The 25,702-nt window shown below is 48.0% G+C and overlaps 2 protein-coding genes across 7 annotated transcripts in view; both read right to left on the bottom strand.

The window, feature by feature from the left end:
- Positions 1–15,047, bottom strand: part of SLC7A9 (solute carrier family 7 member 9) — a 40,662-nt gene extending 25,615 nt beyond the window's left edge. Inside the window, exons 1-6 of one of the 3 annotated variants that reach the window (XM_032249145.1) lie at positions 14,893–15,047; positions 9,295–9,561; positions 8,061–8,131; positions 4,996–5,173; positions 3,231–3,342; positions 177–324 (exon numbers count right to left, since the gene is read on the bottom strand). In XM_032249145.1, coding sequence (XP_032105036.1) covers positions 177–324; positions 3,231–3,317 — 235 coding nt within the window. In that variant the 5' untranslated portion in view covers positions 3,318–3,342; positions 4,996–5,173; positions 8,061–8,131; positions 9,295–9,561; positions 14,893–15,047. Of the gene's footprint in view, positions 1–176; positions 325–3,230; positions 3,343–4,453; positions 4,975–4,995; positions 5,174–8,060; positions 8,132–8,296; positions 8,574–9,294; positions 9,562–14,892 lie in introns of those variants that run through there. The other 2 variants (XM_032249146.1, XM_032249144.1) reach the window with 2 other exon arrangements.
- Positions 15,048–15,321: 274 nt separating this feature from the next.
- The window catches only part of CEP89 (centrosomal protein 89), a 75,291-nt gene continuing 64,910 nt past the window's right edge, over positions 15,322–25,702 (bottom strand). For all 4 annotated transcript variants that reach the window (XM_032249140.1, XM_032249141.1, XM_032249143.1 and 1 more), the window contains 4 exons: positions 25,296–25,437; positions 18,008–18,097; positions 16,310–16,479; positions 15,322–15,702 (listed from right to left, as the gene is read on the bottom strand). In XM_032249140.1, the coding sequence (XP_032105031.1) occupies positions 15,462–15,702; positions 16,310–16,479; positions 18,008–18,097; positions 25,296–25,437 (643 nt within the window). In that variant the 3' untranslated portion in view covers positions 15,322–15,461. The remainder of the gene's footprint in view (positions 15,703–16,309; positions 16,480–18,007; positions 18,098–25,295; positions 25,438–25,702) is intronic.

Below are 25,702 nucleotides of genomic sequence, written 5' to 3'. Positions count from 1 at the left end.
AGGGCCACCATGGTGTGCCCTTGCCAGACGGCCCTGAGCTCCAGCTGCTGGACATTCAGACCAGCCTGATTTACATCTGTTTGCCACACAAGGGCCGAGAGGGACCCCGGCAGGGTGAGGGCTGGCACAGATAGCGCCTGCCTAGTGTGCCCCACCAGGGAGCCACGTCTCTTTACCCAGCGTCGAGAGGACCCCGCAAGCCGCCCATATGATGAGGCAGGGCCCCACGGCTTCTGTGTTGCTGAGCACAGACTTAGGGGAGATGAAGATCCCGGAGCCGATGATGGTGCCCACGATGATGGAGATGCCACTGATGAGGCCCAGCTGGGTGTAGAGGAAGGGAGAGGGTGTTAGTGCCACGCCCAGGCCTAGCCCAGAAGTCCAGGCACCACCCCCCTCCGAAGGGCCAGGGCAGGCCCAGCCAAAGCTCATGCTCCAGGCGCTCCCAGCCTGGGCGGCTGCTGTGGCAACATCAGGACACCGCTCCCCGGGCTTCGCTCACATTAACTCGAATAATTCTCGTGACAGTCCCGGGAGCTGGCCATGCTGTACCACCCCCACAGTGCAGAGGAGGACACTGGGGCACAGAAAGGTTAGGAGGCTGCTAGAACCGACTCATGTTCCGCCCCTACCCATGATCCTGTGTCCTCAATGGAAAGGCCGACTTGGCAACAGCTCGCCAATGAGAAAGGTCCTCAGGAAACGCCTCTGCTCTGGGCAAATGAGAAAGGAGTGTGCCACCAAAACAGAGGAAGTCAGGGCCTGGAATCCTGGCCAGAGGTGCCGTGCAGAGGGGCAAAAAAGGCCTCCCAGAAACAGAAAAGTCATGGGGACTGTGAACTTTCTGTGGTGCCATTTTATCTTATTTTTGTTTGTTTACTTAGAGTCACGGTCTCTCTCTGTCGCCCAGGCTGGAGCCCAGCTGTGCAATCATAGTTCACGGCAGCCTCAAAGTGCTGGCCTCAAACAATCCAGCTCGGCCTCCCAAAGTGCTGGGACTGCAGGCGTGAGTCACTGCGCCTGGCCCTGTGCCACTTGCTAGGATGTGAGCTTTCTCAGAACAGAACCGAGCTCAGAAAGACATCAGGTGATTCCATTCCTGTGAAGTTCAAGAACAGGTTGACTCTAATCGAAAGCCCTATGAATTCAGGGCTGGGTCCCTGCCTAGAGAGGGGCAGGAGGGGGCTTTCTGGGGTGGCACATCTATCAAAACCCATCAAACTCGGCACTAAAGAACCGCACATTTCAGCCAGGGGCGGTGGCTCACGCCTGTAATCCCAGCACTTTGGGAAGCTGAGGCAGGCGCTTTACCTGAGGTTCGGAGTTTGAGACCAGCTTGGCCAACACGGTAAAACCCCATTTCTACTGAAAAATACAAAAATCAGCCAGACATGTTGGCGCACACCTGTAATCTCAGCTACTTAGGGGGCTGAGGCAGGAGAATCACTTGAACCTGGGAGGCGGAGGTTGCAGTGAGCCACTCACTACACCTGAGTGACAGAATGAGACTGTCTCAAACAGCACTGCACATTTTACTGTATATAAATTACACACCAATCAACAACGAGGAAAAAAAAATCCGAACTGAGGCCCTACTCATAACACCTGCCTTCAGAAGCGGCCCCAGCCAGATCTCCAGAGCCTGAAGTTTCCAGCACCTGTGTTCACCTGGGAAGAGGCTGGGCTTGGAGTCAGATCGCAGGGGATGAGGGGCTCCCAGCTGCAGGCTGCCACCCTGTGGACGCTGCACACACAAGCAGGATCCCTGGGGCGCAGCATGAGCTTTCAGGGACAAGGTGCACTTCCAGGGCAGGGAGGGACGGTCTCAGCCCTCCTCCTCGTCTTAGCCCTGCCCAGGGCTTTGTTTTGGCTCCGGAACCCTCCCCTGCCTTCTGCTGAGGGACTGCCTGGGTTCTGATCTGGGTGACGTCTGCATTCACCTGAAGTTGCCTGCCTGAGAGGTAGACCTAGCTCAGTTTTCTGTTTTTAGACTAAGGTCTCGCTCTGTCGCCCAGACTTAAAGTGCAGTGGCACGATCATGAGTCACTGCAGGCTAATCTCCTGGGATCAAGCAATCCTCCCACCTCAGGCTCCCTAAAGTGCTAAGGTTACAGGCGTGTGCAGCCACACCTGGTCCCAGCTCAGAAGACACATCTGGGGATTTCTCAGCTGTGTTTAGGCTCTTGCTGGGATCTAGCCTAAGACTGGCAGAGAGGCAGGGGGCTGCAGCCCATCGTCTACCTCCTGGGGACCCCAGCCCCAGGCCAAGCCATTTAGGCCATGCCAGCCCCCAGTCAAGCCCTAAAACCTTGGTGCTGTCCCTCCTCCATCCCTTCTGCTGCCAGGCACAGGAGCTCTCAGAGGCCCCACCCAGACCCCTGCTCTGGAAGCAGAAGCTGTCCTGAGCTCATCCGCTGCTGTCTTTCTCATCCTGGGAGCCTGAAGCCCTCCTGCGTCTCCACGCTGAGTACCTGCTGCTCCCAACTGCCTGGGCCTGGCGTGGTCCCTGTGTCCAGCTCCCTTCTGCCTTCACCCCAGCCCCAAGGTTCCCTTTCCCTCCAGGCCCAGGGCCAGCCCCAGCTGCTCACTGCAGCCCCTCAGGGCGGCTATCCCTGCTAGATGCCTGTAACACAGAACGGGCTCTGCTGGGGGCAATACTTCCCATCACTACAGCCACTGAGACATAAGAGGGACAGGTATTTCGAGGGGACCCAACCATCAGAACGCCCTCTCTGGCTGGGCAGAGTGACTCACACCTGTAATCTTAGCACTTTGGGAGCCCAAGGTAGGAGGGTCACTTGAGCCCGAGAGTTCCAGACCAGCCTGGAACCAGACCAGCAACATAGCAAGAGCCTACCTCCACAGAAAAAAATTTCTGAAAGTTAAAAATTTGGCAGTGCCTCTGTAGTCCCAGCTACTCAGGAGGCTGGGGCAGGAGGATCGCTTAAACCCGGGAGGTGGAAGTTGTAGTGAGCTGAGATCGCACCACTGCACTCCAGCCTTGTTGACAGAGCAAGACTCCATCTCGGGGGGTGGGGAAAGAACATGCAGAGTTCCCTTGGAAGAGGGAAAGAGGTAAGTCCAGAGATTGTCCCCTCAAATTAAAGAGCACCTCTCCTGCCCTGTCACTAGAAATCAGCAGGGACTTCACTGCCTGTGCCCCCCCCACCCCCTGTTCAGATGCCCTTGCCTAACCTGCAAAGGGCCCGCCCCACCAGAGACCACCTCACCTCCTTTTGGAGACTGGTGGTCTTGGGCTCTTGGCTCTGGATCGACTTCTCATCCTCTCTCCGCTTTCTCAGGCCGGTCTCCCCCATGTTTCCTCCTGCTGGTTCCAGGAGACTGCAAGGAGGACGCACAGTTGAATCTTCGTTCAGCAGAAGTGCAAGTCTGGCCTGGACTGGGGAGCTGGCTCCAAAGCACAGTGTTGGTTATTGCTGCAGGTGGGTACTGGCGCCAGCCCCACAGGGCTCATGCGCTGGGCCCCAGAGTCCAAGTCTGTCATTCACGTCGTCCAGGCAAGGGAGCACAGCTCCCTGCTACTCTCCAAAGCTCGGCTGCTCGCTTAGCTCTCTCCCAGACAGGCCCCGGGAGCCTCCTGGCCCATGTGCTTGTGCCTTGAAAGTCATTCTACCTCTGTGGTCCAACTTCTTTTTTTTTTTCAAAAGTAAAAATGCATTTAACAACATCCTGGGCTGGGTGCCGTGGCTCACGCCTGTAATCCCAGCACTTTGGGAGGCTGAGGTAGACGGTTCACTTGAGCCCAGGAATTCAAGACCAGCCTGGCCAACATGGCGAAACCGTCAATACTAAAAATACAAAAAAAAAAAAAAAAAAAAATTAGCTGGGTGTGGTGGTGGGTGCCTGTAATCCCAGCTACTTGGGAGGCAGAATAACTGAGAATAAGGCAGGAGAATCGCTTGAACCAGGAGGCAGAGGCTGCAGTGAGCTGAGATCGTGCCATTGCACTCCAGCCTGGGTGACAGAGCGAGACTCCATCATACAAAAAATTAAAATATCCTGGAATGTATTTATCAGAATCAAGTCTAGGGAAGGAAAGTTTGTCTTATCATTCCTCCCCAAGATTAAAGGCACCCCATACATCACAGATCCACAATACAGGTACTTTTTCTTTCTACTTTTAAAATGTTTACTGTTATTTTTTGTGAAGACGGGGTCTTGCTATGTTGCCCAGGCTGGCCTCCAACTCCCGGACTCAAGCAGTCTTCTCACCTTGGCCTCCCAAAGAGCTGGGATTACAGGCATGAACCCCCATGCCCGGCCGATACTTTTTCATTGAGTGATGAAAGGAATGAAAAAATTGCTGAGGAAACCCAGTTTCAGACTGAATTAGGAGATATCCACGCACCACTGTACCCTCTCTCTCAATAAATTCTCTGTCCAGGCGCTGGCCAGGAGAGCCGTGAGCCTTCCTGTCACCCACCGACCTTACCTTCCTCCGTGACCCTGCAGAGCCGGAGGAGCCGCGGCCCAGCTGACCACCTGTGCCTGCACGGTCCAGCTCTAGGAATGGCCATGTCTTGTGCCCAGGAGTGGAGGAAGTCAAGAAAGTACAGAGGTCAATAAGGGTAATTATTAAACACCTTTTTTTTTTAAGCAATGAAGCATAGATACGCGACATAAAAAGGGGAGGGTCAGGCAGATCAGTTTCTCTCCGAAACCATTTTGTTCATTTGTGTCTATGTCAGGTTATCTTAAAACCAGATGGTCCCAAATCATCTACCTGTTTTACACAACGATAAAATAAATGATGCCTTCTTTTATCTTTGGGAATCAGATGAGATAAACTTTGGAACCAATTCTCTAATTGCCTTAATAGGCTGTATTTAAAACTCAAGTCAGGCAGCACCAACAGGAACTGCTGTGTGTGCATAACTCTGCTGTTGGTCAGTTTCCTCCCTGCCCAGGAATTTCCCTAGCCCTGGGCCTGCCACTGGCTGAGCAGGTGAGAGTGGCCGAGCCTTTCCCACTCACCTTTACCAGGGACAGGGCTTCACCACTTGGAGCCACAAGCAGTCCTGAGGCCCCTGCGTCCTCCCTGCAGCTGTGGCCAAAAGCCAGTCAGGTCTGGCTGTGGTACTATTCACGTAGCCATGTCACGGCTCATCAGACACAAGGGACACAACACCTTGCCCATCAGGGAAACGGGGGCCTACAGGGGAGACGGGAAACACAAGGCCAGGGAGCTCTGGTCCCCATCCAGGGCTGCCAGGGTCTGGATCTCTCCAGGAGGGAGCAGAAGTTCTCCCCACGCTGCTATCGGACCTAGGCTCAGGCGGCAGCCTCAGCGGTCAGTGCTAAGCCCTGTCAGATAGGGAAGGGAGCTCCTTATGAGACAGGCAGGAGAACAGCCTGGTACAGCCTAAACACTGCGTCTGAAGCATCGTGGCTGTCATCTTTAGCCAAAACTCTGGTAGCTTTGCCTTTGGGCAAACTTAACTGCATCCCACATGTTGGATGGAACCTAAGGCCAGGGATGGAAGAAACTGGGCCAGTCTGTGGGGGTCAGCTTGGGGCAAGCAGAGCAGAGAGAGGGACAAGTTTCTCTGAAGGCCATCTGTACAACACGGGGACCCTTGGTGTCCCAGAGGCAGGGTCCTGATTTAGAAATTTGTCACCTCCCATCTTGGGAGGGCCCAGCCTGTTCACCTGCCCGCCATGCCCGGAGCCCTGGGTAGACAGCCTGGAGAGTAGAAGCCAGGGGCTGACACCCCAGATAGAACCTGCCCAGGGGTTGCTGGGGTCATTTCTCCTAGCGCTGCGGCACTCATCATGGCACCCGGCATATCCATGTTTGCAGACCACGACAGAGACGCCCTGCACCAAGTGCCCCAGCAGATAGCCCTGCAACCTCACCCACTACCTGCAAGGGCTTGGCTGCCCTGCCAGGATCAGCGTCTGAATCTGCAAAGTGGGGCTAGCAACGGGCGCCCCCTCATGGAACACGTTGAACTTGCACATTCCTTGGATGTCCAGGCCCTGGTCTTCCTGAGCCTTTGCCAATGGCTGGGTGTGAGGGTCTTTGGTTAAGTCAGAAACCTCCACTTGAGTTCATTTTGGGTCCACAGTGAGCGTTTCTGAAGGCTGTTTCTTAAAGCTGTGTTTTTCACTCCAGTCCCCACCTCTCCCTCTTTGAATACACAGGGAGTATTCGAGTAATTCTCATAAGCTTCTTCTCGGGGAAAATATGAGGATTTGATCTAAAAAGCAAAATCTTCTCCAGTTCTTGAAGACGGTTGGTTCATTGTCCATCCAGCGCTTCTGCCACGTGGCTGAAGTTTCACCTCCCTGCTGTCGGTTCTTTTTGTTTTTTGAGATGGAGTCTCACTCTGTCACCCAGGCTGGAATACAGTGGTGCAATCTTGGCGCACTGCAGCCTCTACCTCCTGTGTTTAAGCAATTCTCCCTGTCTCGGCCTCCCGAGTAGCTGGGATTACAGGCATACCCCACCACACCCAGCTAATTTTTATATTTTTAGTAGAGATGGGGTTTCACCATATTGGCCAGGTTGGTCTCAAACTCCTGACCTCAAGTGATCCACCCGCCTTGATCTCCCAAAATGCAAATCCTACTGTGATTTTTACCATTTTATTTATTTCTTTCTTGAGACTGAGTCTCACTCTGTCACCCAGGCTGGCGTGCAGTGGCACAATCTCAGCTCGTTGCAACCTCCACCTCCCGGGTTCAAGTGATTCTCCTGCCTCAGCCTCCCGAGTAACTGGGATTACAGGTGTGTGACACCACACCCGGCTAATTTTTGTATTTTTAGTAGAGACGGGATTTCACCATGTTAACCAGGCTGGTCTTGAACTCCTGACCTCAAGTGTGATCCACCTGCCTCGGCCTCCCAAAGTGCTGGGATTATAGGCATGAGCCACCACGCCCAGCCTACCATTCTATTTCTTGACCTTCACTTTCAACCTGTGCTTTTCCCTTCTGATTGCAACAATGCTTGCAGTTTGAAGACATTCACAGCATCTGCATTTTATCTTGTATTTGGTGCACATTTTGTTTCAGTTGGGGAGGGGAAAATGCTTTCCTCCACCCTTCTGGATTCTTTGGTTGGGCTTCAAATTGAGACTAACGGGAGGGAAACTTTTAATTATGTGTATATGCAACAGAGTCCCACGAAGCAAGAGACTTGAAGAAAGGCCAGAAGACTAAAGCCTATATAGCATCCTGAGCTATATAGAGATGAGGGGCTTGGGGTTTTCCGGGCTGTTGGGGACTAGTAATGGGATGGCAAGGGAAGGAAATGCATGGTGAATAAAGGTCATCTGGTTAGGCAAATATAAGTCTCTCAGGTAATGAACATTGTCTCTTCCTGGTAGATACTTGTACTCATGTAAATTTCCTTCATGACATACATTTCTTTTGCAAAGGTCAGCTTTTCAGAGCTACACCTGTTGTGTCTGCAGTTTCTTAGAATAACCAGCTCAACATATTCCAAAGAAGTATATTTTGGGGTGACATATATGTGGTCTTCTACATATCGTATTTTGGCGATTGTTATGTCCTGACCCAGCATTTCCTTCTTCTGTGATGGTTTGTGTTTAAGACAGGGTTGCTTGCTCCCAGGCTAGAGTGCAACGGCGTGATCATGGCTCACTGCAGCCTTGACCTCCTGGGCTCAAGGGATCCTCCCATTTCAGCCTCTCAAAGTGCTGAGATTACAGGCATGAACCATTGCACCTGGCCTCCTGTGATGGTTTTAAAGACGTCTTTAATCCCATAGTGTCAACCCATTTCTGCACAGCCTCTGGGATGCCCAGCTGGGCGCCGTGTTCTCTAATTCACTGTCCTCATGACAGAGGCAGGGTCTTGGGCAAACATTCAGGCAGAGGCTGTATCTTCTTTCACTACTGAAAGCTTGTTCCAGACCTGCCTTCAAGTTTTCAGACTTTCTCCTATTCATTAAGTTCACTCAGTCTTATATTCCTTCCTACTGCTACTGACAGTAGTATTTGGGGATTTGGAGGGGGACCCAAAAGACAGGTATAACTGGCACATGACCACAGATAGAAGTGGTGCTCCCTTACCTCATGAATTCCAACCATAAGAATTTGTGATGAATCAGTGGTGTACAAGGGCTTTCAATGTCAGGGACGTACTGCCTAACAATAAAACGATTAGCAAGGAAAGCATAAAAACTTCAAGCCTCTTATCTAGGAGCAATCTATATATATCCAACAACTATTGGAAAGTACAATTCTGCCTTCGAACTTTGTCCATCATTTTTACGTGTTCCAAGTAATATGGTTTTACAGGAAATTACCTGCTTGCGGAAGCCAGCGCAGTCACAGCACGTCGTCAAAACACGACTTCCCATCCTGCTCCCTTCCCCACCGACCGCATCACTGTTCATGGTCACCGCCCCTTTTCTCAACCATGGTGGTCACACGTGATGAAAAAGCTGTTTGCTGCTGAGGCTGGGGAAAGAGGGTTCTGTGTCATCAAAGATCTTTAATAAAGAGGTATTATTTTGGGGGGCTGGGTACTGTGGCTCATACCGGTAAAATCAGCACTTCGGGAGGCTGAGACAGGGGGACTGCTTGAGGTCAGGAGTTTGAGACCAGCCTCGGCAACATAGCGAGCCCCTGGTCTTTACAAGAAAAAATTTTTTAAATATTAGCCGGGCATGGTGGTGTAGACCTAGAGTCCCAGATACTCTCAGGAGGCTGAGGTAGGACGACTGCTTGAGTCCAGGCGTTCAAGGCTGCAGTGACCTACGGTCGTGCCACTGGGCTCGTCTGGGTGACAGGTCAAGGCTCTAACATAGGGAGGTGCCATTTTATGTAATCTTGTTTCTGTTTGCCCAGCATCCGCAACTTGGGGGAACTGTCCCTTTATGGGGGACACTGGTGGGCTACCAACCAAAGGACCTCTCTTCTCTGGCCACACAGGAGGACTCAGGACATTGGCTCAGCCAAGAGGCCACTGTCTCCCAGGATTTGCTATCTGAGTGAAGCACAGGGTAGGCTGACAGTGTTCGACTACTGAGAATCACCCTGGGCAACAGCTATTCTGGCTTCTGTCCTTCTCAAAACGTGGTGTGAACCACCGAGTGTACATTTCCAAAACATTTCCTTCTTTCCCTTAACATTGGGCAGTATAATTTCTGTTGCTTGCAACCCAGCCCTGGTATGTTACATATACTACACACAAACCTCTCACTTTCAAAGAATTATTCTTAAATAAAATACTCAGGACCCTCCTGACCAGAGGAAACAGATGCTCCAGGCTCCTGATGACTCCAGGCAGCAATGCTCTCACCTCGGTGCACTCTTCCTCTCTCTCATCTATACCTTCTGCAGAGTGCTGACACACGGGTGGACTGAGGAACAAGGGGATGGGGGCCCAGAGCACCCAGCACAGATGCGGGGAGCCAGCCTGGGTCCTCAGCAGCAGGTGGCTTGTCCAGTTCCAGGAAGCGGCCTCAGGCACTCTGTAGTTTGAGGTCGCCTTAGCCCAGCCTGGGTCCTCACTACCTCTGTTCTGTTGTTTGTAGACACTGGGCCTGCAAAGCAGCCCAGCAGGGTCCTGCAGGGGAATATCAACTATAAAAGCCTCCCTTCTCCTTTCCCTCCAGCACCCTCCCACCCAGTCCACCCCCAGTCAAAAATGCGGAAGAGATGAGTCTGAGGCTAGGCGCGGTGGCTGTTGCCTGCAGTCCCAGAACTTTGGGAGGCCAAGGTGGGCGGATCACTTGAGGTCAGGAGTTCGAGGCCAGCTTGGCCAACATGGCAAAACCCCGTCTCTACTAAAAATAAAAAAATTAGCCAGGTGTGATGGCACGTGCCTGTAATCCCAGCTATTCAGGAGGCTGAGGTGGGAGAATTGCTTGAACCTAGGAGGCAGAGGTTGTAGTGAGCTGAGATCACACCACTGCACTCCAGCCTGGGTAACAGAGCAAGACTCCATCTCAATTAAAAAAAAAACAACAACAGCCTTGCATCCCCGGGATGAAGCCTACTTGATCATGGCGGATAAGCTTTTTGATGTGCTGTTGCAATGGGCTTGCCAGTATTTTATTGAAGATTTTTGCGTCTATGTTCATCATGGATATTGGCCTGAAGTTTTCTTTTCTTATTGAGTCTCTGCCAGGTTTTGGAATCAGGATGATGTTGGTCTCATAAAAGGATTTGGGAAGAATTCCCTCTTTTTGTATTGTTTGAAATAGTTTCAGAAGGAATGGTACCAGTTCCTCTTTGTATGTCTGGTAGAATTCGGCTGTGAACCCATCTGGACCTGGGCTTTTTTTGGGTGGTAAGCTCTTAATTGCTGCCTCAACTTCAGACCTTGTTATGGGTCCGTTCAGGGTTTCGGCTTCTTCCTGGTTTAGGCTTGGGAGGAGGCAAGAGTCCAGGAATTTATCCATTTCATCCAGGTTTACTAGTTTATGTGCATAGAGTTGTTTGTAATAATCTCTGATGATAGTTTGAATTTCTGTGGAATCTGTGGTGATATCCCCTTTATCGTTTTTTATTGCATCAATTTGGTTATTCTCTCTTTTCTTTTTTATTAATCTGGCTAGTGGTCTATTTTGTTGATCTTTTCAAAAAACCAGCTCCTGGATTTATTGATTTTTTGAACAGCATGGTACTGGTACCAAAACAGAGATATAGACCAATGGAACAGAACAGAGGTCTCGGAGGCAACACAACATATCTACAACCATCCGATCTTTGACAAACCAGACAAAAACAAGCAATGGGGAAAGGATTCCCTGTTTAATAAATGGTGTTGGGAAAACTGGCTAGCCATGTGCAGAAAACAGAAACTGGACCCCTTCCTGACACCTTACACTAAAATTAACTCCAGATGGATTAAAGACTTAAACATAAGACCTAACACCATAAAAACCCTAGAAGAAAATCTAGGCAACACCATTCAGGACACAGGCGTAGGCAAGGACTTCATGACGCAAACACCAAAAGCATTGACAACAAAAGCCAAAATAGACAAATGAGACCTAATCAAACTCCACAGCTTCTGCACAGCAAAAGAAACAGTCATTAGAGTGAATCGGTAACCAACAAAATGGGGAAAAATTTTTGCAGTTTACCCATCTGACAAAGGGCTGATATCCAGAATTTACAAAGAATTAAAACAGATCTACAAGAAAAAAACTAACAAGCCCATTCAAAAGTGGGTGAAGGATATGAACAGACACTTTACAAAAGAAGACATATATGAGGCCAGTTCAACCATTGTGGAAGACAGTGTGGCGATTCCTCAAGGACCTAGAAATAGAAATTCCATTTGACCCAGCAATCCCATTACTGGGTATATATCCAAAGGATTATAAATCGTTCTACTATAAGGACACATGCACACGAATGTTCATTGCAGCACTGTTTACAATAGCAAAGACCTGGAACCAACCCAAATGCCCATCGATGATAGACTGGACAGGGAAAATGTGGCACATATACACCATGGAATATTATGCAGCCATCAAAAACAATGAGTTCGTGTCCTTTGTAGGGACATGGATGAACCTGGAAACCATCATCTCAGCAAACTGACACAAGAGCAGAAAATCAAACACCGCATGTTCTCACTCATAGGCGGGTGTTGAACAATGAGAACACATGGATACACGGAGGGGAGCATCACACTCTGGGGTCAGTTGGGGGGAAATAGGGGAGGGACGGTGGGGGGGGTGGGGAGTTGGGAAGAGATAGTATGGGGAGAAATGCCAGATGTAGGTGATGGGGAGGAAGGCAGCAAATCACACTGCCACGTGTGTACCTATGCAACAATCTTGCATGTTCTTCACATGTACCCCAAAACCTAAAATGCAATAAAAAAAATAAATGGAAAAAAAAAAAAACAGTAAACAAAAAACAAAAAAAAAAAACAAAAGAGCTGAGCTTGGGAGGCTGGAAGAGCAGCAGGTTTCCCACCCAGCTTAGGGGCTATGGACTCACACCTCAAGAAAATCATGAGAGGCCCGACCAGCCGCACCCATCCCCTCTCCAGCTCCTGGCTGCAGCCACTCCTGACCCCAGCCCAGCTGTGACCCTGCAGAGGTGCCACAAACCTGGCCACACTGGGCCCTCCCCATGCCACCCAGCCCCTCCCAGCCGTGTTCTGAGTGGACGATGTTTCCTGTCTTACTTGAGAATTGAGGTATCGGCCCAGCCCCATTCCAAGAGGCTCAGCCTTCTGCTGTGGGATCCGCATTCAGCTTAAGCCCTCCTTGCTGGAAGGGCTGCCCGGGCCCAGGGAGGGCTCTCCTGAACCACCCACACGAGCAACTGTGCCTTTCACTCCCGCTGACAACACAGGTGGGGAAGGGGGTGAGGAGCAGGGACAGCTGTGCTCCAGGGGCCAATTTTCGGCTACCCTTTGCCTTAAATCTCCTTCCTCTCAACAGTTATTGGTAACACCATCAAGTGTTGATGAGGACGTGGAGCAATCAGAACTCACGCAGAGCTTAGTGGTGAGAAAATAAAATGACACAAGCACTCAGGAAGCAGGCCTGGCTATTTCTTTTTAAACTGTGTAACAAAATTCACCGTTGTCACTGTTTTCCAGCATACGGTTCAGTGGCATTAAGTGCACTAAGGACAGCTCTCACAACAGACTCACACCCACACCTGTGTCCCAGCCTGCTCTGTCCACTGTCTCCATTTCCCCAGGGCGTTTACTATTTTGAGACAGGGTCGCAGCCGGTTGCCCAGGCTGCAGAACAGCAGCACAATCATAACTCACTGCAGCATCAACTTCGCAGGCTCAAGTGATCCTCCCACCTCAGTCTCCTGAGTAGCTGAAACCACAGGCGCCACCACCATGCCCAGGGCCGCTTTTAAATATTGGCAAAGGCAGCAAGGCTCACTCGAGTGCCTGGGTCATGTTCTACAGCTGTTTCACTTTGGTTACTTTCACCTTGACCAGGAATCTTCCAGTGCCGTATGAAACCTCACCAGGACCAGGAAAAGAGAAGGGTTCCCTGCTCAGACTGGACACTTGTGGGTGGAAGGAGCAGCCCCTCCCAGCAGGCCCAGCTCTCCTCCATGCAGTCTGACCTCATTTCCCGCCCAGCCTCCGGCTAAACCCCTTCCTGCTGTTCCGAGTCCCTGCTGTGCTCCCTGGGGTCCTCTCCACCCTCCTGCAGCTCCTGAAACCCTGTCCACTCTGCAAGGGCCGAGGCATACCAGTTCCTTCCGGAACTACCCCATTGTCTCCGTCCTCTCCTGGAACCTCACAAGCGCCCTGCACGCCTCTCTGCCTTGCCTGCCCTGCCCTCCTTGGCATCCTGGACTTGCGGCTTCTCTGCCCGTTTCCTATGGGAACCAGCAGGGGGCTGGGCAGAAACTTGGGTCTGTGGGACGCCTGCCCCTGCCCTGGGCAGGAGTCCCCACACTTGCAAAGTACGTTTGTGCTGTGTGAAAAACTTAAAGCAGAAATGTAAGAACAAAAGTGGACACTTCTGAAAAGAAGAAAATGTTTGAATAAAAGGCAGAAAGACAGGGATATCAACAGTGGCTCTCTAGGTCACGATGGTGGCAGCAGCGTTCCTGCTGACCAGCACCCCTGCCCTGCACAGCCATGCTGGGCTGCGGCCGCCTGTCAGCCTGTCTACAGGAGGCTGCAGAGTGACCGTAAGTGCCTCTGAAATAGCATCAGTTATTTGTTAGCTCACCTCCTAGGGAGATGATACACAGTTTTTAATCCCGGTGAGTCTTTCTACTGCTTGTAAGATAAAATTAAATTACAATGATTTAACTGTTGAATAAGCTTATGGAGTCATAAAAGAACTACGACTTTCTATCCCAACCTTCTGTTTGGCAATCAAAGATCACATGTGGAACTTCTGCAGGTGACCAAGGACCAGTGCTGGGGCCTCCTTCACACCTGAAACAAGAGGCAGGACTTCACCGCCAGGGGCTCTGAAAAGGAGATGCTGCAGGGTGCCACCCCTGAGTCCCACAGTTAAGGTCCTTTGTAGCCCAGTGTCCCTAAGTCCCTCCAGCATGCCTGGGACTGAATGGTCCTGAGTGGCTGGGGTAATTTTCCTGAGAGGTGGCACTCATCTGACACACACGGGACAGAACCATGGCCCCTGGTATGTTTCTTGGTGGCGGCAGTGAGGCAGGGCTCTCATTACATAGGTGGGGAGCTGTGTGGTTCCAGAATAAATTACCTTCCCAGACCAGGTGCGGTGGCTCATACCTATAATCCCAACACTTTGGGAGGCCCGGGCAGGAGAATTTCTTGAGGCTAGAAGCTTGAGACCAGCTTGGGCACCACAACTCCTGACCTCTGGTGATCTGCCCAGCTCGGCCACCATGCCCAGCCTAGAAAAAATTTTGACTTTGGTTACTTTCACCTTGGCACCCCCCACCATGCCTGGCTATTTTTTTTTTAGTAGTAATTTTGTAAAAATAATTTTTTACAAAATTAGCAAGGCATGTTAGTGCATGCCTGTCGTCCCTCCTACGCAAGAGGCTGAGGTCAGAGGACCGCTTGAGCCTGGGAGGTCAAGGCTGTGGTGGCTGCACCGCTGCACTCCAGCCTGGGCAACAGAGTGAGACCAGTCTCAAAACAAGCAAAAAAAGACCAACTAAACAAAAGGGAATGAAGTACCTGCTCAGGAGGATGGAGAAGGGCTGGGGGAGAGGGCAGAAAAGGTATGTACAACTCAGCATGAACAGGAGCACTTTGGTTTTTACCAAACAAGAAAAGACCCCAGCGCTCATGCACAGCTCTCAACCGGCCACTGCCACGGCCTGGCTCCTCCAGTGACACTTCCCCAACCAAAACACGGATGAGGGCTCCACGGCCCACTTTATCCCTCCAGGGCTTCCCAGCTGCCCATCTAGGAGCTGGAAGGCAGTCGCGCTCAGCAGGCCACCTACTCACCAGAGCAGTGGGTGTCAGGGCTCGTCTCAGTGACAACGCAGCCAGCGAACATGCCTTGGCTTCAACACATTTCAGCAGCACGTTATTGAAATAAGGCACAATAAGCCAGGTGCAGTGGCTCACACACGTCATCCCAGCACTTTGGGAGGCCAAGGCAGGAGGATGGCTTGAGGCCAGGAGTTCAAGACCAGCCTCGGCAACATAGCAAGGCCTCATCTTAACAAAAAAGAAAAAATAAATTAGCTGGGCCTGGTGGTGCACACCTGAGGTCCCAGAGACTCAGGAGGCCGAGGCAGAAGGATCTCAAGCGTGTTTGAGGCTGCAGTGAGCTATGACTGCACCACTGTACTGCAGCCTGGGCAGCAGAGTGAGACTCTAGCTCCAGAAAAATAAAAATAAAAACCAAAATTTTAAAAATAAGGCAAAATGTTATCAATGGATTAAACTCTGAGACCATTTATTTCTTCCTTGACCTGCAGTGCTCGGTGGGTTTACCCGCCTCCGGCTGCCACCGTGGGCTGCCCTCCAGGGAAGGCCTGCCTGAGGCGGACCTGTCAGGCCAGCAGAGCCTACACCACGGGCTCCCGCAGACTCTGGCAGGCAGGGGCAAGAGTCTTCAGGTCGCAGGAGCTGACATTGCAGCCATCCAGCAGATCAGCCTGAGTGACACCATTGAGGCTGGGGGCCACCAGAGCTCTGGGGTTCTCCCGCACGCCTGTCCTCGTGAGTGTGTCCTGGAGAAGTTCTCGGATTCTTCGGTTTTCCCTGAAGGTGGATTCCCAAACAACTTCAAGTTCACCTTCCATTTCTCTGAGGGAAATAAGTTTAAAATCGCACAATTAAAAAAAAATAGTATAGAGCCCACGTGAACCCCAAAGTAGCAAGAACTCAAACAGAAGAATGCTAACAGCAAAGAGAGCCCTCGGTGCCCGAGTTCTGCAGCCAGGGCTCCGTGTGGAATGAAGCGGTGGGGGCCCTGGGAATGGGAGCAGCAGGAAGGCAGAGGCTGCGAGGGCATTTCTCTTCCCGTTACATTCTGCCCTTGACTTTGGCGTTAGTGTAAACCCCTGCGTTCTCTCAAGAACGAACTTGGGCATGTCGAATAAGGAACTGCAGGGCTGACCTTGGCCAGCCAGATGCTCTAGCACGATGGCCTGAGCTCAGGTGAGGTGCGTATTGATTCCAGAAGCCCAACAAGAGGAATTTTTAAAAGAATACAGAAAATGAGGAGCAAATAAAACTCAAGACCTAAAAACAAAACAAAAACTCAAGACCAGTATTACATTCAGATAAGAGTAAAATGTAAAAGCAAAATTAAACTGTGGAGCAAATAAAACAGGCGCAGAGGGTTTTAGCAGAACCCTTGATCAAACATTCCGACCTCCCCGCGGGCCGCGGCGCAGGGCGGGCGCCCCACCTGTTGTGCCGCAGCGCCTGGTCCAGCACCTCCTGCTTGTCCTTCAGCACCTGGTGCAGGTACCGCATCTCCTGCCGGTACTGGGCTGTCTTGCCGGCGAAGTCCTCCTGCTGCTCCAGCAGACGGTGACTGATGTCCCCCAGCTTCACTGCTGCCTGCTTCTTGTAGCCCTGGTCGGGGGAAGGACTCTGAGTGAGGGGACACTGCCAGGCCAGCGTGGACGGTGCTTCCTGGCCGCACTCCCTGCCCACTCCTTGCATGTCAGAGCCTTTTAAATCTGCCAACCCCAGAAATGTTGGAGCCGGCTGGGTAAGTCTGGATCATAAAAGTATAAAAAGTGATAAAATAATTTATGGTACAGTAAAACCAAATTTTAATGTACATGAAGCCTGGTTCTTTGTATGCTAAAAATAAATGAAAACATAAAATATCACCATGGGGCGCAGTGGTTCACACCTGTAATCCCAGCACTTTGACAGGCTGAGTCAGGCGGGTCACTTGAGGTCAGGAGTTCAAGACCAGCCTGACCAACATGGTGAAAGTCCGTCTCTACTAAAAATACAAAAATTAGCCAGACGTAGTGGCACATGCCTGTAGTCCCAGCTACTTTTGAGGCAGAAGTGGGAGGACTGCTTGAACCCGGGAGGCGGCGGCTGCAGTGAGTGTGATCGCCATCACTGCACTCCAGCCTCGGTGACACAGTGAGACCCTGTCTCAGAAAAACAAAACAAAACAAAAAAACACTATCACAGAACAAATGTTCTTGCTAATTCATCTACAGCTGTATTTTTTCCGGGACAACATTTATCCCTGAATCAACTGGAAACCTAAGAACTAACGCTGATACTGGTCAGCACTGTTTCACCCTGACAGGAAGCCTCACCTAAGAACACGACGGCTGCCACTCTCTGCCGTCCGACAGACAGCGAGGTGAAAGCCCGTCATTTACTTTCCTTCTTTCGTTTTTACTGTATAGTACTTAAGGTTCTGAATTGTCCTGTGAGCACTTCTTAAATTACTGTCACAGAGAACCTGCCACGTAGTTCCATAGGCTCATTTTTTATAAGAAACTCTGACTTTCGGTTTATACATCCTCTCTGACCCAAGAATGGTTTAGTGCAGATTTTACACTTCTAAGTGAAATAACTTTTTGTTTTCTGATTTTGCTTATTAATTTCTGGTTTTCATATTGTGATCAACAACTGCTGGCTGGGCACTGTGGCTCACGCCTGTAATCCCAGCAGCCTCAGCTCACTGCAGCCTCAAACTCCTGGGCTCAATGGATCCTCCCCCAGCAGCCTACTGAGAAGCTGAGACTACAGGCAAACGCCACCAGGCCTGGCTAACTTTTTAAATTTTTTTGTAGAGACTGAGGTCTTGCTATGTTATCCAGACTGGTCTCAAACTCCTGACCTCAAACAATCCTCCTGCCTGGGCCTCCAGAGTCACTGAGATTACAGCATCAGCCACTATGCCTGGCTCCGTATGTTTTTTCTTAAACAGCTGTGCAGTATTTTATTGTGTAGATGAACCAAAGTTTGCTGAATGAGGTGAGATGTGCTATTCCGCCAGCAAAATCTTACAATACTTTTACTCTGTGGACTACTAGTGACGCACATGCAAAAATGTGTCATTTTCTTAAAGACAAAAATCCACACCATCTGAAAACGGAATCTGCAAGGCCAAGTAACTCCTCACCTTGACTTTTTCCTCCAACTTTCCCAGGCGAATGTTGCTTTTTAAGACTTTGTTGAGCACTCCATCCTTCTCACTTTCTAAACATTTCGCCTGAGGAGAAAGGTGATAGACGGACTCTCAGTTTTACAGAAAAATGGAAGGAACAAACAATATTTCGCAAAGAGTATTACTGCTACTGCTCAGAAGTAATCTGCATTCTACAACCTGTCCTGCCTCCCCCACTTCCCCACCCACCGTGTGAGGGCCTGGGCCTCAGGCAAACAGATGGGAATTGGCAGGAGCAGGGCATGTGGGGTGCCCTGCTGGGCACCAAGAGAAGAATTCCAGCCCTAAAGACCAGGGGAACGTAAGAGCCTGCAAAGGTTTTCAGAACGCATCTCTACTCGTATGGAATCTGTCTTTCTCTCAATCACATCCAAGGAATAAGTGCCAAGATGCAAGTCAACTCGTAACTTGACTCATTTGAACAACTTCAAGATTAAGGATAATGTCATATGAACACACAATGTTGTTTCTCCAAGCCTTACATGAAAGGCAATACATCCAGGAGGAATGACATCATTGGAAGCCAAATGATTTAGACTAATATCCAGGTTGGAGACGACCTGCTAGATTCTATAGATTAACTATTTCACTCTTTTTTTTTTTTTTTTTTTGAGACGGAGTTTCACTCATGTTACCCAGGCTGGAGTGCAATGGCGCGATCTCGGCTCACCACAACCTCCGCCTCCTGGGTTCAGGCAATTCTCCAGCCTCAGCCTCCTGAGTAGCTGGGATTACAGGCACGCACCACCATGCCCAGCTAATTTTTTGTATTTTTAGTAGAGACGGGGTTTCACCATGTTGACCAGGATGGTCTCGATCTCTTGACCTCGTGATCCACCCGCCTCGGCCTCCCAAAGTGCTGGGATTACAGGCGTGAGCCACCGCACCCGGCGACTATTTCAGATGCTAAAATAAGTAAAGGTGAGCATTCTTTCCAAGGTGGGCTAGTGGTGACAAGTTTGACTTTCCAGAAGGAAAGATAATTCACAGAGAAATTGCTCCAGGTCACATGGAAAATTTACCCTAGAAGCAGGACTTAAAAAGATCTCAGGTTGGACTTGGTGGCGCATGCCTGTAATCCCAGCTATTCGAGAGGCTGAGGCACGAGAAGGGCTCGAACTCAGAAGGTGGAGCTTGCAGTGAGCCGAGATCGCACCACTGCACTCCAGCCTGGGTGACATAGCAAGACTCTTTCTCAAAAAAAAAAAAAAAAAAAAAAAAAAAAAAAAAATCTCAGTATCTAAGACTACTGTGTCTCCCACAAAAATGTGATAAATGCAAGATGGTGGAGTCATACTTGGGGAAACTGAAAGTGATTTGTAGCCAGAGGTCCTCAGCAGAAGCTTGCCAAGGCAGAGTGGAGTCCTCCCACTGCTGGTGTATGTACAGGGTGGGGTGTGGGCTCTCACAGGTCCTAGAGACCAGGACGGGGTAGGGCTGGAGTACATGACTCAGTCCTGGGACAGGGTAGAGTCTGGCAGAGCAGCCAGTACCACCCCTGGGCCTGGCAAGAGGGGTTGGCCTAAGCACTCTCAGGGTCAAGGGGCCTGCAAGGCCATGAGGATGTGTCCACCCCGCGCCTGGCTACACAGGACTGAGTGCCCTTCCCAGACATCCTGGCAGCTCCCATGCATCTCCCTGCATGAATAATGGTGTCTGCGTGGACACAGGAGTCCCTGGTGATGGGTGGAGCCAGGATGGATGAAAGCAGCTCTCCCACACCCTTCATTTCCACCTTGACTCTGAGGGGCCTGAGGATTCTAAACTTGACAGCCAGGCCATTATCAAGGTCAAGGCAGGAGAAGGGAACACGTTTTACTAACAGTTCATTGGCTCAATGGGTAATGAACTGTTAGTAAAACATTGGGGCCTGCATGCACCACCCATGGGCTCATGACAGCTGTGCTTGGCTCACCCCTCCAAGAGGACTGGTCCACTTGGGGTCCCATCCCCTGCAAAGCCTCACCACAGCCTCTACTAACAACTGCAGACTAAGCCATTGAGGAAATCACAGATACCACCGACACTGTTTACAGCTGAGGGAATCATATGGAGACATGTACGCACACATTCAGAATCAAAGCTATTAGCCACCAACACTGTAGATACATGTATAGGAAAAGGCTTCCCCTATGAAAGCCAATACAAAAAATTAGAAGAAGTGACTGTTACACTTGATTTGCAGAGATCAACGAAAGGACAAAGAAACATGAAAAAGCAAGGCAATATGACACCTCCAAAGGAACATAACTCTCCAACAACAGATTCCAACAACAACAGAAAGAAATTTATAAAATGCCTGAAAAAGAATGAAAAATAATGATATTAAAGAAGCTCAGTGAAATACAAGAGAACACAAATAAACACTATAAAGAAATCAGACAAGCAATTCAGGATATAAATGAGGAATTCACCAAAGAGATAGATATAACAAAGAACTAAACAGAAATCCTGGGACTGAAAAATTCAATAAATAAAATAATAAATACAATTGAGAGATCAAGCAGGAGAAAGAATTTCTTCTGCTTTTGAAATAGTGAGATATAAAAGAAAGAGAAAGAGAGACAGAGAGGGAGAGAGAGAGACAGGGAGAAAAGGAGCGAAAGAAAGAGAAAAGAATTTTTTTTTAAAATGAAGCATGCCTTCTGGTATTCCAAGGGGTTAAAAGAAGTTTAATGGCATACAAAACCTATTCAACAAAATAATAGTTGAAAACTTTCCAAGTCTAGCAAGAGATTTAGAAATCCAGATATAGGAAGCTCAGATTGCCAAAAATGTCTTCTCCCCACGATATTACAGTCAAACTGTCAAAAGTCAAATACAGAATTCTAATTGTGTGTGTGTGTGTGTGTGTGTGTGTGTCTGTGTGTCTAGTTACATATAAGAAACTCCCATAAGACTAACAGCATATCTCTTTTTCTTTTTTCTCTTTTTTGAGATGGAGTCTTGCTCTGTTGCCCAGGCTACAGTGCAGTGGCATGATCTCAGCTCACTGTAGCCTCCAACTCCCAGGTTCAAGCAATTCTCTGGCCTCAGCCCCCCAAGTAGTTGGGATTACAGGCATGTACCACCACACCCGGCTAATTTTTGCCTTTTTAGTGAAGACAGGGTTTCACCATGTTGGCCATGCTGGTCTTGAACTCTTGACCTCAGGTGAACTGCCTGCCTCAGCCTCCCAAAGTGCTGAGATTACAGGTGTGAGCCACTGTGCCCAGCTTATGATGTCTTTTTCAGAAGAAACCTTACAGGCCAGAAGAGAATGGGATGATATGTTCAAAGGGCTGAAAGAAAAAAAAAAACAAGCCTGTCAACCAGCCAAGAATACTATACCCAGCAAAGTTATCCTTCATAAATGAAGAAAGAATAAAGACTTACAGATAAGCAAACACTGAGGGAATCTGTCACCACTAGAACCATCCTACATGAAATGCTTAAGGGAGTCCTATACCTGAAATTCAAAGAAAGATATCTACTACCACGAAAACACAAATAAGGAAGAGAAAAAACCCAAATGTTACCACGAAAGAATAATGAGATAAATAAGAGGAACAAATGATATACAAAATAACCAGAAAACAATCAACAAAATGATAGGAATAAGTCCTTGCATATCAATAGTAACCTTGAATGTAAATTAATTAAAGTTTCCACTTAAAAGATACAGATTGGCTGAATGGATATTAGAAAAAAAAACCATGATGCAACTATGTGCTGCCTACAAGAAACACATTTCACTTGTAAAGATCCATACAGACTGAAAGTAAAGGGATGAAAAAAATATTCCTTGAACTGTGATCCAGTGGAAAAAGAAAACAAAATTTTAAAAGAGAGAGAGAAATAGTCCACGTAAATGGAAAACAAAAGCAAGCAGGAGTAGCTATACTTGCATAAAATAAAACAAACTTTAAGTCAAAAATTGTGAAAAGAGACAAAGAAGGTCATATTATAATAACAAAGGGATAAATCCAATGAGAGGACATATATTCTAAACATATGCACCCAGCACCAGAGCATCCGGGTATATAACGCAAATATTATTAGATCTAAAAGAAGAGATAGACTGCAATATAATAATAGTTGGAGACTTCAACACCCTACTCTCAGCAATCAGATCACCAAGACAGAAAACCAACAAAGAAACACTGAATTTAATTGCACTTTAGACAAAATAACCTAACAGACGTTTACAAAACACTTCATCCAATGACTACAGAATACACATTCTTCTGATCAACATACAGAACATTCTTTAGTATACACTGTGTGTTAAGCCACAAAGCAAACTCAACACATTTTAAAATGCTGACATCATATCAAGCACCTCCTCAGGCCACAGAGGACTAAAACTAGAAAGCAACTACAAGAGGAACTTTGGAAACTGTACAAACACATGGGAAGTACACAACGTGTTCCTTAACAACGATTGAGTCAATGAAGAAATTAAGAAAGATATCAAAGATTTCTCGAAACAAATGAAAAGCACAACATCATAAACACAAGATACCAAACCCCATAGGTATCCCACAGATACAGCAAAAGCAGTACTAAGAGGGAAGTTTCTAGCAATAAATGCCTGCATCGCCAAAGTGGAAAGATTTCAAATCAACAACCTAATGATGAACTAGGAACTAGAAAAACAACAGCAAACCATACCCCAAATTAGTAGAAAGAAAAAATAAAGATCAGAGCAGAACTCAGTGAGGCGGGGTGAAGCGTTCTTATAGTCCCAGTGACGCAGGAGGCTGAGGCAGGAGGACTGCTTGAATCCAGGCGTTCACAGTCAACCTGGGAAACATAGTGAGAAATCACTGCTGACAAATTGGAAAACCTAGAGAAATGAATATGTTTCTGGACAACATACAACCTACAGAGGCAGGATAAGTAACGTTATGAGGGCATACTGACTTGTCCCTTTTAGTGAAGCTCCACAGGCTCCTTTGGCATGGGTTCCTTTCACGTGCACCCTTGTATGTCAGCACCTAACTCTTTTGCAAGATAAGTAGTCCCACAGGATCCCAGCCAACTACCAGGAGGTTACATGTTCCTGATACCCAATATGGCCTAGGAAAAAGAACAAAAGTCCCTCATTCATAAGTAGCTTCCCCAGTCTCCAGCCGATTAGCACCAAAAGCCCAAGAAGCTACTATCTTAGCTATTAGGAATTAGCTACTACCAGTTTCTGCCCGGGGAGGGATAAAGACTTCTCCAGGGTCCTGCATGCACAGCTAGGCACAAGGTTTTGCTTATAGTGACCTTTTCTTCATTTTAACAGTAAAAAAACACACCCCTAATGAGACATGTAATGCATGTCAGAGCATGTAGATACTGAGTACATGCATCAACCACAGGTCCACCTTTGCCCACTCAACCTACCAGTTCTTTATAAATATGCATGCACGGCTCCTGTAAAGGCCATTCCCTTAAGACACTAGGGGCTGTCTCTTCCTCTGACAGAGTGTACTTTTGCTTTGCAATAAACTTCTTTGCCTGCTTTTACTTTGAATTTGCTCTCAAATTCTTTTGTGTGGTGAAGTCAAGAACCTGAACTGGCCCATCAACAACACTACCAAGATTGAATTAGAAAGAAAGAGAAAACCTGAACAGACCAATAACAAATAATGAGATTGAATTATTAATAAAAAGTTTCCCAACAAAGAAAAGTCCAGGACCAGATGGTTTTTCTGCCAAATTCTACCAACCTTACAAAGAAGAACTAATACAAATTCTTCTCAAACTATTCCCAAAAAAATGAAGAGGAAGGAATTCTCTAATTCTGTGAGGTCAGCAATACCCTCATACCAAAACCAGAGAAAGCCACAGTAAAAAAGAATAGTATAGGCCAATATCCCTAATGAACACAGATGCAAAATCTTCAACAAAATGCTAGCAAACCAAATTCCACAGTGTGTCAAAAAAAAAAATATGCCATGATCAAGTGGGATCAAGAGATGTAAAGATGGTTCAACACACACAAATCAATAAACACAATAGTCACATCAACAGGACGAAGGATAAAAACCAGATGAGTACCTCAATGGGCACAGAAAAAACATTTGATAAAAATTCAACATCCCTTCATGATCAAAGACACTTGGTAAACTAGACAAAGCAGAAACATACCTAACATAATAAACGCCATATATGACAAACCCATAGCTAACATCATACCGAGTAGGGAAAAGCTAAAAGCCTTTCCTCTCAGAACTGAAACTAGTTAAGGATGCCTACTTTCACCAGTTTGATAGACCACAAGGTAAGGAGATCTAGACCATCCTGGCTAACACGGTGAAACCCCGTGAAATATAAAAAATTAGCTGGGCATGGTAGCAGGCGCCTGTAGTCCCAGCTACTCAGGAGGCTGAGGCAGGAGAATCGCTTGAACCCAAGAGGCAGAGTTTGTGATGAGCCGAGATTGTGTCACTGTACTCCAGCCTGGGCAACTGAGCCAGACTCCATCTCAAAAAAAAAAAAAGATTTGTAACATTTTTTGAGAATGGTGCCTCAAAACCAGTTTAATTAGCATTTTTTTTTTTTTTTTAAGGACAGGGTCTTGCTCTGTCTCCTGGGCTGGAATGCAGTAGTACAGTCATAGCTCACTGCAGCCTTCAACTCCCACAATCAAGTCATCCTCCCAGCTTCCTGAGTAGCTGAGACTACAGGTGCATGCCACCACACTTGGCTAATTTTTTTAATTTTTTTGTAGACATGGGGTCTTCCTATGTTGCCCAGGCTGGTCTCGAATTCCTGAGCTCAAATGATCCTCCTGCCTCAGCTTCCTGAGCAGCTGGGACTGCAGGCACACAGCACCATGACAGGGTAATACAGTTGAAAATTTAAAATACAGATGCTTTTCAACTTACAACAGGGCTACATCCTGATAAACCCATCATAAGTCAAACAAACTGTATATCAAAAATGCATTTAATCCTGACAAAACAGCAGCTGGTTCCCAACTTATGATGATTCAATCTACATTTTTTTCAACATTTATAATGGTGTGAAAGCAACAGGCATTTAGTATAAATGGTAACCTCATTATAAGTTGTAAGGAGCTCCTCAACCTTCAATAAGGTTAGTCCCCAATAAATACATCATAAAGTCAAAAATTCCTAGGTCAAACCATCCATCATAAGTCAGGGAGTGCTTGCATAAAGCTTTTAATAGAGCATTTTAAAAAATACTCTTAAAATCAAATTTGCATATTAACTTGCAGTTTACTTGATATAACCTTCGGGAAACTTACCAGACACATAAGACTGTCACGTTCCTGGGTTATGGTCTCTGCCAGGCCAACAAGGTTTGCCAGGTACTGATGAGCAGACATTTCGTTCCCCATGGCTTTTTCCACCTCCTTCTTGAGGACCTCAATTTTCTTCTGAGACTTCCTAGAGAGTTACCCCAAATGGTAGAACAAAAAAACCCATTAGTTTACATGGCTAGGGCATGGTGAATATCTCTATTACAAAAACAGCAAGTATGTTAGCATTTAAATGCTATTCTTCAGCAACCTAAATCTTCTATTAAGTTTCAAGGTGAGAAGAGGTAACTGAATTTAATTTGAAACTGAGCATAATTAGTGACCCCAACTCTCAAGTTAATAGAAGGAGTTCCAAATGTCTAACAATGAATAAGCTCATTAAATTATTTATA

Source organism: Sapajus apella, unplaced genomic scaffold (genome assembly GCF_009761245.1).
Source record: "Sapajus apella isolate SASKATOON/1434 unplaced genomic scaffold, GSC_monkey_1.0 scaffold68, whole genome shotgun sequence".
NCBI classification, from domain to species: domain Eukaryota; kingdom Metazoa; phylum Chordata; class Mammalia; order Primates; family Cebidae; genus Sapajus; species Sapajus apella.
Note: the sequence above shows the minus strand (reverse complement) of the source record. Positions and strands in the feature narration are given on the sequence as shown.